Source organism: Mustelus asterias, chromosome 2 (genome assembly GCF_964213995.1).
Source record: "Mustelus asterias chromosome 2, sMusAst1.hap1.1, whole genome shotgun sequence".
In the NCBI taxonomy this organism is placed as follows: Eukaryota; Metazoa; Chordata; class Chondrichthyes; order Carcharhiniformes; family Triakidae; genus Mustelus; species Mustelus asterias.
The window spans coordinates 125,978,233-125,993,631 of record NC_135802.1 but is presented as its reverse complement, the minus strand read 5'-3'; the positions used below and the strand labels follow the sequence as shown (position 1 = coordinate 125,993,631).

Here is a 15,399-nt window from a genome sequence, read left to right as displayed (position 1 = left end):
TGTACGCTTTCCTTTTCTTTTTGACTCGGTTCAGCGCAGCTTTCGTGCACCATGTTTCCCGTAACCTACCAACACCTCCCTGTCCCACCGGAACATTGTCATGCAGAACTCCAGACAAACATTCCTTGAAAATCTGCCACCTTACTTCGGTACTTTTCCTCGAGAATGCCTCCTTCCAATTTACGCCTCTAATCTCCTGCCTGATGGCTTCATATTTCCCCTTACTCCAGATAAACACTTTCATAGCTTGCCTGATCCTATCTCTTTCCAATGCTAGCGTAAAGGAGATAGAGTTATGATCACTATCCCCAAGATGCTCCCCCACTGAGAGATCCGACACCTGTCCAGGCTCATTAGCCAGTACCAGATCGAGTACAGCCTCTCCTCTTGTAGGCTTATCCACGTGCTGTGTCAGGAAACCCTCCTGAACACATCTAACAAACCCCTCCCCATCCAAACCCCTTACCCTAGGGATATTCCAATCGATGTTTGGGAAATTAAAGTCTCCCATCACGACAACCCTGTTATTACTACATCTCGTGGTGTGGAGATGCCGGCGTTGGACTGGGGTAAGCACAGTAAGAAATCTCACAACACCAGGTTAAAGTCCAACAGGTTTATTTGGTAGCAAATACCATTACTACATCTCTCCAGGATCTGTTGCCCTATCTGCTCCTCAACATCCCTGTTACTATTGGGCGGCCTGTAGAAAACACCCAGGAAAGTTATCAACCCCTTCCCACTCCGAACTTCCACTCAGAGACTCCGTAGACAATCCCTCCACGGCCTCCACCTTCTCTACAGCTGTGGCACTATCCCTGATCAGCAGTGCCACTCCCCCCCCCTCTTTTGCCTCCCTCTCTGTCCTTTCTGAAACATCTGAAACCCGGAACCTGAAGTATCCAGTCCTGTCCCTGTCCCCAAGTCTCCGTAATGGCCACCACATTACACTTCCAAGCATCGATCCACACTCTAAGCTCATCCACTTTATTCATTACACTCCTGGCGTTAAAATAGACGCATCTCAAATCTTTGGTCTGAGCTCTCCCCTTCTCCATCACCCATCTATTCTCCCTCTTACACTGTCTACAATCCTTCTCTATTTGCGGGCTAACCTCCTCGCTCTCAGTCACCTCATCACGATTCCCTCCCCACAACCTTTCTAGTTTAAAGTCTCCCCGGTAGCCTTAGCCAACCTTCCTGCCAGGATATTGGTCCCCCTCGGATTCAAGTGCCATCCGTCTTTTTTGTACAGGTCACACCTGCCCCTAAAGAGGTCCCAATGATCCAGGAACCTGAATCCCTGCCCCCTGCTCCAGTCCCTCAGCCACGCATTCATCCTCCACCTCACTCCATTCCTGCTCTCACTTTCCCGTGGCACAGGCAGCAATCCTGAGATTACTACCTTTGCGTTCCTCCTTCCCAACTGTCTACCTAACTCCCTATATTCTCTTTTCATGACCCCTTCTGTCTTTCTACCTATGTCAGCGGTACCAATATGTACCACGACCTCTGGCTCCTCTCCCTCCCACCTCACGATATCTGGGACACGATCAGAGACATCCCGGATCCCGGCACCAGGGAGGCAGACCACCATCCGAGACTCCCGTCTGCCTCCGCAAAAAATTTGTTCCCTGGATATAGGTGTTGCTGGTGAGGTCTCATTTATTCCACATTCCTGGTTTCCCCAAATAACTACTTTCCCAACAGAGTGACATTAGGAGTCTACCTCAAATTGTGTGGGCCAAACAACTTAGTGGTGACAAGTTCCCTTTCCTGAAGAATGTTGATTAACCAATCCAGCAATTTAATGATTATATTTTATCAGGTACTATATCAGACTTGTTAAATTCAATTTTATAGTTCCTGAGTGTGGACTGTGAACTTATCAAGTTAATTGTAATCTAAGATGGCTTATTCCCCACCCAATATTACAATAATGGAGTCAGTAGAGAGTAACATTAGGTTGGATTTAACATCAACATTCCTTTGGTTTCAAGCTTGATTGATGCCTTAAGTTACAATTAACTCCCATGATCTCAGGCTTGCTAATCTTTTACTAAAGCAACTACATCACCCTCCCTTTTACCCTTATATTGCACTAGGACAAAAACTCCAAATAGAATTGGCATTTTTTGAAAATTCATGTATAGAAATGTTTTTCATAGCAATTCATAAACCTATAAACAGGAATGCAGTCTGTTAAAATAAGCAAAGAGCATCATGTGTATTTTAAGAGACAGAAAGACTGTGCGATAACGCATTCATTGGACGGAATTTTGTTAAATGGTGGAAGCCCTGATGACTGGCTGGAAAATCAGAGGCATTTGAGTGACTCCCTGTCTGTGTTTTAGGCTCATCATGCAGTTTATGGGATGAGATCCCACCTCCAATAATTGACAAACAATTGGAGAGTCAATAGTTCTTCAGTCCCTGCAGTATCACCAGGAGCAGTGGCCACTGCTGGGATTGCAGCAGCTGAGAGATGCGGCGATGGACGCTGGTGAATGGGTTTGGGTGGTCACTGGGGCACTAAGGCAGGCTTTTGCGAACAAGGCAGTGTGTGGCATGGGCACAGAAGTAGCCACTGCCTCTGGGAAACACTCCCTGGTCAACAGGAAGGATGCCAGTGTCCCCATGTAGTGAAGGGCCTACCCATCACTGGAAAATGCCAGCAGTGGTGGAAAGAGGCCCTTAATTGGTCACTTACAAATAGCCTCTGCGTGGGAGGGTCATTTCCCACCTTCCCTATTGCTGGTGAAATGCCATGATAACAGAAACATTGCACTCCAACCTTACCCTTCTCTTGTTATGTTATGAGCCTCCTAGCCTACCCCTAGCGAGATCTAGTCCACTGTGTCTTTCTGCTTTCTTAAAGGAATATGCTTTCTCCAAAGTCCCAAGCATGTAATCCACTAAACTAATAGTTAACATTTGATTCATCACTTTGATCACTGAGATAATTTCAGGATCCACACCCATATTCAGAAATTACCAAAATATTCTTGCTTTATTAATTCACAGAATGTGGGATTTTCTGGCAAGGTCATCTATTTCACATTCATAATTATCCTTGAGAAGGTGATGGCGAGATGCCATCTTGAGCTGCTGTAGATGTGATCTACAGGTGCTACAGATACACCCACAGAGCTGTTAGGGAGCGAGTTCCAGGATTTTAACCAAATGACAGTGGAGGAACATTGATATAGTTCCAAGTTAGGTGACATGTGATTTTGAATGGAATTGAAGGTCGTAATATTGCTTGTATCTGCTACCTTTGTTCTTCCAGTGGCAGAGGTTATGGGTTTGGATGTTGCTGTTGAAGGAGCCTTGGAAATTTGCTGCAGTGCACCTTGTACACTACAGCTATGGTGCGCTGGAGACATTAAGGCCGCGATTCTCTCAAAGAAGTTCTAAGTGTCGAATTCGCAGGAAAACTGGAGTAAGAAGCACTGTTTTTTTCAGTGCGACTTCAGACAAGAATCTCCCACACTTGGTGCACTGTAGAGGTCACTATCGCGAACATCATTAAAAGTTCAAGGGCCGAGGCCTATTCATGTCAAAGAGGCTGAAATCGGCACAATGAGTGGGAACCCGCGCATGCGCACATCTCTGGGAGATTGTTAAAAAGACTTCCCAGCATTGAGACCACTGTCCTCAAAGCCCCAAAGGCATTGCTGGCCTCTCACCGCATCCCCCCCATACAGACATCGCTGGCCGCTCTCCCCATGCCCCCACACAGACATCGCCTCTCACCGCATCCCCCCCATACAGACATCGCTGGCCGCTCTCCCCATGCCCCCACACAGACATTGCCTCTCACCCCATCCCCACCATACAGACATCGCTGGTCTTTGTCCCCATGTACCCCCCCCCACAGACATCGCTGGCCTCTCACCCCACCCCCCTGCCCACACAGAATCGTTGGCCCCTGTCCCCATGCCCCCACTGACCAGGTATCACGGGTACCCCATCCCTCCCTCATGAACATACTGACCTCACTTGCACAGAAATTGCGCTGTGCTGCCATGCACACCCCTTGCTTGCGAGCATTCCCTCTGTTGAGCATAGCATACCCCCTGGACACAGGAGCTTGCTGACTGAGAGCCCTGAGCATTGCACATCCCCTGGACACAGGAGATTGTTGAATGAGAGCCAATAAGTACCCCGAGAGATGGCTGACCCTCAATTGAAACCAGGTTCCCTCCAAATTTCTCACAATGAATTTTTACCATCTGGCCCATGACTGGCCCAAACTGACTGCACCTGCTCCCCTAACAAGCCAGAGCTGTATATAAAGTGCAAGATTGGACACACAGCCAGTCAAGCCACGAAGATGTCTGGCAGGAAACCTGCCCTGAGATTCCCGAGGCTGACCAGGCCTGCCTGTTTGATGCAGTGGAGGAGAGGCGCCAGTTGTTGATCCCTAATCAGGGCCATCACTCAAGGGGTATCGCCGCGAGGGCATTGTGGGAGGAGGTGGCAGCTGCATTAAATGCTAGGAGCCTGACACCTTGGTCCGGGCAATAGTGTTAGAAGAAACCTCAGTGGTTGGTAAGCTGATGGAGAAGATCCCAAGGGACAAGATTTATGAGCATTTAGAGAGGTTTAGTATGCTCAAGAATACTCAGCATGGCTTTGTCAAAGGCAGATCGTGCCTTACAAGCCTGGTGGAGTTCTTTGAAAATGTGACTAAACACATTGACGAAGGGAAAGCGGTAGATGTGGTTTATATGGATTTTAGCAAGGCGTTCGATAAGGTCCCCCATGCAAGGCTTCTAGAAAAAGTGAGAGGGCATGGGATCCAAGGGGCTGCTGCCCTGTGGATCCAGAACTGGCTTGCCCAAAGGAGGCGGAGAGTGGGTATAGATGGGTCTTTTTCTAAATGGAGGTCGGTCACCAGTGGTATGCCCCAGGGATCTGTTCTGGGACCCTTGCTGTTTGACATTTTCATAAATGACCTGGATGAGGAAGTGGAGGGATGGGTTGGTAAGTTTGCCAACGACACGAAGGTTGGTGGGGTTGTGGATAGTCTGGAGGGATGTCAGAAGTTACAGAGGGACATAGATAGGATGCAAGACTGGGTGGAGAAGTGGCAGATGGACTTCAACCCAGATAAATGCGTAGTGGTCCATTTTGGCAGGTCAAATGGGATGAAGGAGTACAATATAAAGGGAAAGACTCTTAGTACTGTAGAGGATCAGAAGGACCTTGGGGTCTGGGTCCATAGGACTCTAAAATCAACTCCGCAGATGGAGGAGGTGGTTAAGAAGGCGTATGGTGTGCTGGCCTTTATCAATCGAGGGATTGAGTTTAGGAGTCCGGGGATAATGATGCAGCTATATAAGACCCTCGTCAGACCCCACTTGGAGTACTGTGCTCAGTTCTGGTCACCTCATTACAGGAAGGATGTGGAAATGATTGAAAGGGTGCAGAGAAGATTTACAAGGATGTTGCCTGGATTGAGTGGCATGCCTTATGAGGATAGGCTGAGGGAACTCGGTCTTTTCTCCTTGGAGAGACGTAGGATGAGAGGAGACCTAATAGAGGTATATAAGATGTTGAGAGACATAGATCGGGTGGACTCTCGGAGGCTTTTTCCCAGGGTGGAAATGTCTGCTACGAGAGGACACAGGTTTAAGGTGCTGGGGGGTAGGTACAGGGGAGATGTTAGGGGTAAGTCTTTCACACAGAGGGTGGTGGGCGAGTGGAATCGGCTGCCGTCAGTGGTGGTGGAGGCAAACTCAATAGGGTCTTTTAAGAGACTCCTGGATGAGTACATGGGACTTAATAGGATGGAGGGTTATAGGTAGGCCTAAAAGGTAGGGATATGTTTGGCACAACTTGTGGGGCCGAAGGGCCTGTTTTGTGCTGTAGTTTTTCTATGTTTCTTCTTTCTAAGAAACTGTATGACCTTCTTCGGGCAGTAAGAGTGAGTGTGCATCCCATTTTGAAAGCTGCACATGTTTGGAACGGATCTCAAACCATGCTTAGAAACCTGAAGGGCATCCAACAAAGCCTCCCCCCCGCCCCCAAGAACTGTATCTAACCCTTTACCCACCTCATGTAGCACTCCACAGTGGTAACCCTTTTCCCCGAAACTGCCAACACAAGGTCCAAAACACAGCCACGCTTTGCACACCACGCACTTCAATATATTAATGTTTGTAATCCACCTTATGTTCCCATAGGAGAAAACTGCACACAACCAGCGAGAAGGTGCACAGACTGATGGTGGTGTGCCTGAGCTGCAACAACTGACCGGGTGTGAGCAGAGGGCCATGGAAATGGCAGGGGGTGATTCAACAGTCAGAATGGTGACTGACAGCAAGGTCGGCGTCCAGCATGCAAGTGAACATCAGCCCTCTTCCTAAGTCCTCTTCAAAGTAAGTCCAATGCTGCGCAGGATGCCTTCCCTCCCTTCCCCTAATGTGTATTCTTTATTACTGCCCTGGACCCAGAGGAACCCACCCCGTTGGGTGTTGCCCACCCGCACCCCCCCGCCCCCCCCCCCCCCGCTCTGGAACAAACTCCCCATGATACTCCGGACGACACCTCGGAGAGAGGCCCTGAAGAATCCTCCGAGGACAGCACCAGTGAAGCAGCACAGACATCTACCACACAACCCACCAACACAGAGACTATTACAATGGTGGGTACTTTTAGTTTTGAGGCTTCTGGGTCACTTACTGGTGAGCACATCACAGACACTGATGCACATCGGGTGGAGGCGGGCACATCCAAGGGCTGGGGTACATGGATGTCTGCTGGAGGCGAGAATTCAGCTGTCCCCAAGCCAGATGGCGGGCCTCAGGGTTCATTCATCCCGAAGCTGGTGGAGATGCATCAGGGAAGTTGTGGATGGGCTGTCAGCAACTATGCTGTGACTGCAAGGCTGTTTAGAGGAGTCAAACAGAGTGCTGTCGCAGAAGGTTTTGCCAACACAGCATGCGAACCAGGCCAACACTGCAAGGGTGGTGTCCACAGTGGAAAGTCTGGGTCAGGGATCTGTCCTCATGGGTGACAGGGTCCAGGCCATCCTGGACACACAGTGGGCCATGGCTGAGGGTGTTGCTGGCATCCAGAAGGCACATTGTTCCATGCCATGGGCGTTGGGGGCATGTTGGAGACACTGCTGGCCATGGCTGGGACTCTCGCTGGCATTCTGGAGACACAGCAGGCCCTGGCTGTGAGCCTCAACAACTTAGCCTCAATCTCAGAGGACAAATGCTGAGGGGCTCCAGAGCCTAGCTCACTCACAGAGCGCTGCAGCGGAGGGGCTCCAGAGATTGGTCCAGTCTCAGAGGGCCATTGCTGAGGGGACACAGACCATGGGGCAGATGCATGTGGGCTCCAGAACTGGCGGAGCCAGGTGACGCCATATCTTCTGGAGCTCAGCCCAGCTACCCTGGCGACTCATGGAGTGCTGCGGGGTCTCTAGGCACCCCTAGGGAGGAAGAAGGGCTAGACCCCATGCCAGGATTTTCCATCCAGGAGAATCCAGACATCCCAAGACCTTCTGATTCCTCCGTCCTCTTAGCGGGGCATCTCAGAGCCAGCTAGATGAACAGAAACAGTGTCGTCCGCAAGTCAGCTGGGGCCCTCCAGGTCTCAGCCATCCAGGGGACGTCCGCCAAGAGCATCACAGGCAACTGGGTGTGGATCACAGCTGGACACCTCCACCTCCGATGCACATCCTGGGGGAGCACCTAGAAGAAGCAGTAGCCCACACACAGTTAGAAAGTTGTGGGTTCACTAAGAGGGCACGGGAGAAGGTCACCAGTGGGCTGAATGTTAAGAGCACAATAAACTTTTATTTGCAACTCACAGCTGTGACTAATGTGTCTCTGATTCTCCCTGCACAGAGCTGAGTGCAGCGGGGCGGCCAAGGATGAGATCGGAGAATTCCACTTATAGTATCTGCATTAAACAGATAATAAATTGATTTAGATTAATTACTTCTGACTATGTCCAGTAAAGTATGGTAGGCAATAACTATGCAAAGAGAAAGCAGTTACCTTAACCAATGACTGAATTACAACCTTTTTTCCAACACTTGTAGGTACTACAGCCTGAAATAGCGTTCTCCCAGTCTGCGCTGGGTCTCTGAAGGAGCAATTTACCTAGAGCCAATGACTAGCCTTCTCCCCATAGCCCTGCACATTCTTCCTTTTCCAATAAAAATCCAATTCTCTCTTAAATGCCTCAATTGAACTGGCCTCCGTCGTCTTGATTCCAGATCCGAACCATTCGCTGTGTGAAAAGGTCATGTCTCCATTGCTTTTTTTGCCAAGTACCTTAAATCTGTGCCCTCTTGTTCTTGATCCTCCCACCAATGGGAACAGTTTTTCCATTTCTACACTTTCAGACCCATCAAGATTTTGAATAGCTATCAAATCTCTTTGCAATCTTCTATTCTTCAAGGAGAACAGTCCCATCCTCTCCAATTTGTCTATGTAACTGAAGCTCCTCATTCCTGGAACAATTTTCGTGAATCTTTTCTGCACACCTTTCAATGCCTTCAGATCCTTCCTGAAGAGTGGTGCTCTGACTTTGATGCAATTCTTTAGTTAAGATCGAATTAGTCTTCTATATAAATTTTATATAATCTTCTTGTTTTTGTTCTCTATGCCTAGGATGCTGTGTGTTTTATTAACTGTTCTCTCAACCTGTGCTGCCACCTTCACAGAATCACAGAATAATACAGTGCAGAAGAGACCCTTTGGTCCATCGAGTCTGCACCGGTGCCTGAAAGGCCCTGACCTGCCCATCTAATCCCACTCGCCAGCACTTGGCCCATAGCCTTGAATGTTATGGCATGCCAGGTACTTTTTAAAGGATGTGGGGCATCCCTCCTCCACTACCCTCCTAAGCAGTGCATTCCAGACCATCACCACCCTCTGGGTAAAAAAAGTTTTTCCTCAAATCCCCCTAAACCTCCCACCCCTCACTTTTAACTTGTGTCCCCTCGTAACTGACCCTTCAACGAAGGGAAACAGCTACTCCCTATCCACCCCATCCATGCCCCTCATAATCTTGACCACCTCAATCAGGTTGCCCCTCAGTCTTCTCTGCTCCAACCTCTCCTTATAACTTAAATGTTGCATCCCAGGCAACATCATGGTGAATCTCCTCTGCACCCCTTCCAGTGCGATTACATCCTTCCTATAATGTGGTGAGCAGAACTATATACAGTACTCCAGCTGTGGCCTCACCAAAGTTCCATACAACTCCATCATGACCTCTCTGCTTTTGTAATCTGTACCCTGATTGATAAAGGTGAGTGTGCCATATGCCTTTTTCACCATCCTATTAACCTGTCTTTCCGCTTTCAGAGGTCTATGGACAAACACGCCAAGGTCCCTTTGTTCTTTGGAACTTCCCAGTGTCAGACCTTTCATAGTATACTTTCTTGTCAAATTACTCTTTCCAAAGTGTTCCACCTCACACTTTTCAGGGTTAAATTCCATCTGTCACTTATCCGCCCATTTGACCATCTTGTCTATATCTTCCTGTAACCCGAGACACTCAACCTTATTGTTAACCACCCGGCCAAACTTTGTGTCATCGGCAAACTTACTGAGCCTACCCCTCACATAGTCATCTATGTCATTGATATAACTGACGGACAATAGGAGGCGCAGCATGGATCCCTGTGCTATGCCACTGGTTACTGGCCACCTGTCACTAAAGCAGCCATCTGTCATCACCCTCTGCCTCCTACTGCTAAGTCAATTATGAATCCACCTTATCATACCATCCTATATCCTATGTCTGTTTGCCTTCTTAATAAATCTCCCACGTGGGACTTTGTCAAAGGCTTTGCTGAAATCCATGTAAACTTCATCAACCACACTACCCTCATCCACACACTTGGTTACATGCTCAAAATATTCAATACTTTATGTGTTCCTGCACCCCTTTTAGAATTTTGTACTCTTTATTTTACATTGTCTCCCTACATTGTTCCTACTAGAGTGAATCACTTCAGTCTTCTCTGCATAAAGTTTCGTCTGCCACTTGTCACTAACCTAACCTCTCATGTTCACAGTGTTTCGAAGCTTTGTATCATTGCAAATGTTGAAATTGTCCCCTGCACACCAAGGTATATCTCATTAATATATATCAGGAAGAGCTAGGGTTCTAACTTTGTGTGATCCCCTGGTGTCCCCACCATTTCAAATCTTCCTCTAGTCTGAACAGATCCATTAAACACTTTTTAATGGATTAAACCCCCTTTCTTGTCACTTAGCCATTACTGTATCAATGTCACTCCTGTACCTTTAATTCCTTGAGTAATATCTTTGCTCACAAGACTTTTGTGTGGCAGTGTATCAAATGCCTTTTGGAAGTCCACATCAAAAGCATTACCCTCATCAAGTTTCTCTGTTACCTCATCATGAAACTCCAGCAAGTTGATTAAATGCGATTTGCCCTTATCAAATCCATACTGGTTTCCCTTAATTTGTCCAAGTGACTTCTTCATCCTGAAATGTCATTTTTAACATTTTCACTGAGTAGCGTATAGTAGCTGGGCTCATTCCTACACCCTTTTTTTTGAATGAGGGTGTAACATTTACAATTCTTCAGTTCTCTGGTTCCACCCCTGAGTCCAAGGAAGACTGGAAGGAGTCCAGTGACTCAGCAATTCCCATTCTTGCTTCCCTCATTATCCTTGGATGCATCTCATCTGGTCCTGGTGCCTTGTCAACTTATCAATTATAAAGCCTTCAATTGTCTGAACGGCCTCCTCTTTCACAATGACCTACAAAGCATTTTCTTTCTTGATAAAGACAGGTGCAAAGTATTTATTTAATAATTCAACTGTGGCCCTGCCTCCATTGATAAATTTCCTTTTTGGTCTCTCATCAGCCCCATTCCTCTTTTCATCAGCCTTTTACTATTTATACACCTATAGAAAATGTACTGACTTGCCTTTTATGTTAGCTGCCAGTCTTTTTTCATACTCTTTCTTTGCTTTTCTTATTTGCTCTATCACTTTCCCTCTGAATCTTCTATCTTCAGTCTGGTTCTTGGTTGTATTATTCACCTGCCCTCTGTCATACACAAACTTCATCTTCTTCATCTTAATCTCTATCTCTTTCAGCATATCAGGAGCTCTGGATTTGTTTACCCTATATTTCCCCTTGGTGGGAATACACCTTGACTGTGCCTGAACTATCTCCCTTTTAAAGGCCATGTTCTGTTACCATTTTGTTTGCCAACTTTTGATTCCAATTTATCTGGGCCAGATTCATCCTTACCCAACTGAAGTTGGCTTTCCCCTATTAATTATTCTTACTCTGAATTGTTCTTTATTTTCCATAGCTTAAACTTTATGATACAATGATCTCTGTCTCCTAAATACTCCCCTACTGACACTTAATCCACTTGGCCCCCTGATTCACAGGTATCAGGTCAAGCTGTACCTCCCTTCTTGCTGGGCTGGCAATGTACTGCTGAGAAAATTTTCCTGAACACACTGTAGGAACTCTTCCCCTCTCTGCCCTTACACTATTACTATCACAGTCTATATTTGAATAATTAGACTCCATTATAACCACTCCATAATTATTGTACTGGTCTATAATTTCCTTGCAAATCAGTCCTCTCCAACTTTCCCAATAGTTTCCCAAAAGCAATGCCTATTTCCTTCCTTAGCTCTAATCCCTCTGGGATATCCTCTCTCTCCAGCATTGCCATGTTAATCAATATGAGCACTCCTCTCCTTTCCTTCCATTCCTATCATGCCTGACCATTGGGGACATTTAATACACAGTCCTGTGCTTCTTTGAGCCAGGTCTCTGTTATAGCTGCAACATCACATTTTCACATGGCAATCTGTACCTGAAACTCATCAATGTTATTGAGCACATCCTGCACATTCACATACATGCACAGTAATTCTGATTCAGACTTTATTACTTTCTTCCTTACTCTCAACCCATGTCATAATATACTATTTCCTATACTTTTTCTCCCAATACTAAGTCTAACCTCAGTGAGTCTAACCTCAGTGGATGGTAAACTGATGGAGAAGATCCTGAGGGACAGGGTATATGAGCATTTAGAGAGGTTTAGTATGCTTAAGAATACTCAGCATGGCTTTGTCAAGGGCAGATCGTGCCTTACGAGCCTGGTGGAGTTCTTCGAAAATGTGACTAAACACATTGACGAAGGGAAGGCGGTAGATGTGGTTTATATGGATTTTAGCAAGGCGTTCGATAAGGTCCCCCATGCAAAGCATCTAGAAAAAGTGAGAGGGCATGGGATCCAAGGGGCTGCTGCCCGGTGGATCCAGAACTGGCTTGCCCAAAGGAGGCAGAGAGTGGGTATAGATGGGTCTTTTTCTAAATGGAGGTTGGTCACCAGTGGTGTGCCCCAGGGATCTGTTCTGGGACCCTTGCCGTTTGTCATTTTCATAAATGAACTGGATGAGGAAGCGGAGGGATGGGTTGGTAAGTTTGCCGACAACATGAAGGTTGGTGGGGTTGTGGATAGTCTGGAGGGATGTCAGGCGTTACAGAGGGACATAGATAGGATGCAAGACTGGGCGGACTTCAACCCAGATAAATGCGTCGTGGTCCATTTTGGTAGGTCAAATGGGAGGAAGGAGTACAATATAAAGGGAAAGACTCTTAGTACTGTAGGGGATCAGAAGGACCTTGGGGTCCGAGTCCATAGGACTCTGAAATCGGCCTCGCAGGTGGAGGAGGTGGTTAAGAAGGCGTATGGTGTGCTGGCCTTCATCAATCGAGGGATTGAGTTTAGGGGTCCGGGGATAATGATGCAGCTATATAAGACCCTCGTCAGACCCCACTTGGAGTACTGTGCTCAGTTCTGGTCGCCTCACTATAGGAAGGATGTGGAAAAGATTGAAAGGGTGCAGAGGAGATTTACAAGGATGTTGCCTGGATTGAGTGGCATGCCTTATGAGGATAGGCTGAGGGAGCTCGGTCTTTTCTCCTTGGAGAGACGTAGGATGAGAGGAGACCTAATAGAGGTGTATAAGATGTTGAGAGGCATAGATCGGGTGGACTCACAGAGGCTTTTTCCCAGGGTGGAAATGTCTGCTACGAGAAGACACAGGTTTAGGATGCTGGGGGGTAGGTACAGGGGAGATGTTAGGGGTAAGTTTTTCACACAGAGGGTGGTGGGCGAGTGGAATCGGCTGCCATCAGTGGTGGTGGAGGCGAACTCAATAGGGTCTTTTAAGAGACTCCTGGATGAGTACATGGAGCGTAATAGGATGGAAGGTTATAGGTAGGTCTAGAAGGTAGGGATGTGTTCGGCACAACTTGTGGGCCGAAGGGCCTGTTTGTGCTGTAGTTTTTCTATGTTTCTAATACACTGTGCACCTGGTATTCCTCTCTGATACTACCTCTTGGTTCCCACACCACTACCAAGTTAGTTTAAACCCTCCCCAATAGTATGAGCAAATTGCCCTGCAAGGAGATCGGTCCTGGCTCTCTTGGGTGCAACCTGCCTGCCCTGTATTGGTCCCATTTTACTCAGAGCCAGTCCCAATGTCACAAGAATCCAAAGCTCTCCCTCATTTTCCAGCATTCATTTGCTATCCTCCCATTTTTGCACTAAAACTGGGAGTAATCTAAAGATGACTATGTTTGAGATCCTGCTTGCTAAGTTCTTACATGTGCAATTACAGACATACATACAAATATATGAATTAGGAGAAGGAGTAGACCAATTAGCCCCTCAAGCCTGCCATTTAATAAGATCATGCCTGATCTGACTGTGGTCTCAACTCTACTTTCCTTCCTATTCCCTATACCCTTTGATTCCCTTGTCACCACCTCGTGGTGCCTAGACGTAGCAACACTGGCAATTTTCTGCTCATGATGTGGAGATGTCGGTGTTGGACTGGGGTAAGCACAGTAAGAAGTCTCACAACACCAGGTTAAAGTCCAACAGGTTTACACAGGTTATGAGTTACATAAAACAAGCCTTTTCCCTGTACCCCTGCACATTGTTTCTACTGAAATAGTAATTTAATGCCCTCTTGAATGCCCTGATTAAACCTGCCTCTATCACACTTCCAGGCAGTACATTTCAGATCTGAACTACTCATGTGAATTAAGTTTTTTATCACGTAGCATTTGTTTTTTTTGCAGATCACTTTAAATCTGTGCCCTCTTGTTCTTAATCCTTTTATGAGCAGGAACAGTTTCTCTGTATCTGCTCTGTCCAGCCTCCTCATGATTTTGAACATCTCTGTCAAATCTTTTCTTAGCCTTCTTCTCTGTATAATGTTCACTGTTATAAAGAGTTGCCTCTGAAAATTATAACTAACTTGATGCAGCATTTACCAAAAAACATAGCTTGAATAGGATTCTGAACCTTACCTTTTTAAGTCATTGGTGAGCCTTAAGACATTGGCTCAATTCTCCTAAAGTCTAGATACAGTATGGTCGTTGTTCAACATTACCAACTAATTGTAAGTTGTGGATCTGAAGAATTTGCAACTACGCAAAGAATAATAAGATGAAGGTGAGAGAACAGTGAGCAACAGCACACTAAATACACTATAACCATTGTGGCACAGTGGTTAGCACTGCTGCCTCACAGCGCCAGGGACCCAGGTTCGATTCCCGGCATGGGTCACTGTCTGTGTGGAGTTTGCACATTCTCTCCATGTCTGCATGCATTTCCTCTGGGTGCTCCCATAGTCTAAAAATGTGTGGGTTAGTTGGATTGGCTATGCTAAATTGCCCCTTAGTGTCAGGGGGACTATCTAGGGTAAATGCATGGGGTTATGAGGATAGGGCCTGGGTGGGATTGTGATCGGTGCAGACTCAATGGGCTGAATGGCCTCCTTCTGCACTGTATGGATTCTATGAACCACTCCAGTCTGAAATATTTGGTACCAAGTAATTTCTGTATTTCAGAATTTTCTCTATTATAGAATGAACTTGGAATGTATAACCACAACTGTGTGAACCTCATGCATAAAACAGTGATGAAACATTACAAAACAGTAACAAAAATTGTTTCATTTATCCAAACACTGTCAATGGAATATTTTTAAGGAACTGTACATTGAATTTGTTATCGATCAAAGGGTTCTATTGGAACGGAGAGGGATTCAAAGAATTCAGCTTGTTAGGGAGACCCAGAAACTTCAAATCAAAGTTGTACGCATTCAGTGGGGCTGAGTGCTCAGCTCTACAGAATCGAACCACCCAACCTCCCCCCCGCCTCTGGTGAAAGTTCCCCCCAGGTGAAATTGACTTCTCCTCTCCATCAGAGGACTTCAAAGGGGTCTGCTCACACCAGCAGTTTCTGAGAGAAAGGAAAATCTCCACTGTAGAATGGAGTGCTACAGTGATTTAAAAGTCTGCCAGGTGACCAGGAGGCAGGGAGATCAAAGCGACCTGGCCA

General features: G+C 46.7%; 1 protein-coding gene across 2 annotated transcripts in view; it reads right to left on the bottom strand.

Annotated features, from left to right (window-relative positions):
* Positions 1-15,399, bottom strand: part of LOC144511083 (androgen-dependent TFPI-regulating protein-like) — a 237,261-nt gene that overhangs the window by 75,659 nt on the left and 146,203 nt on the right. Inside the window, exon 3 of one of the 2 annotated variants that reach the window (XM_078241060.1) lies at positions 7,829-7,920. The exons of the other annotated variant lie outside the window; for it this stretch is intronic. Within the exon in view, the coding sequence (XP_078097186.1) occupies positions 7,829-7,920 (92 nt within the window). The remainder of the gene's footprint in view (positions 1-7,828; positions 7,921-15,399) is intronic. 2 annotated transcript variants of the gene reach the window in all.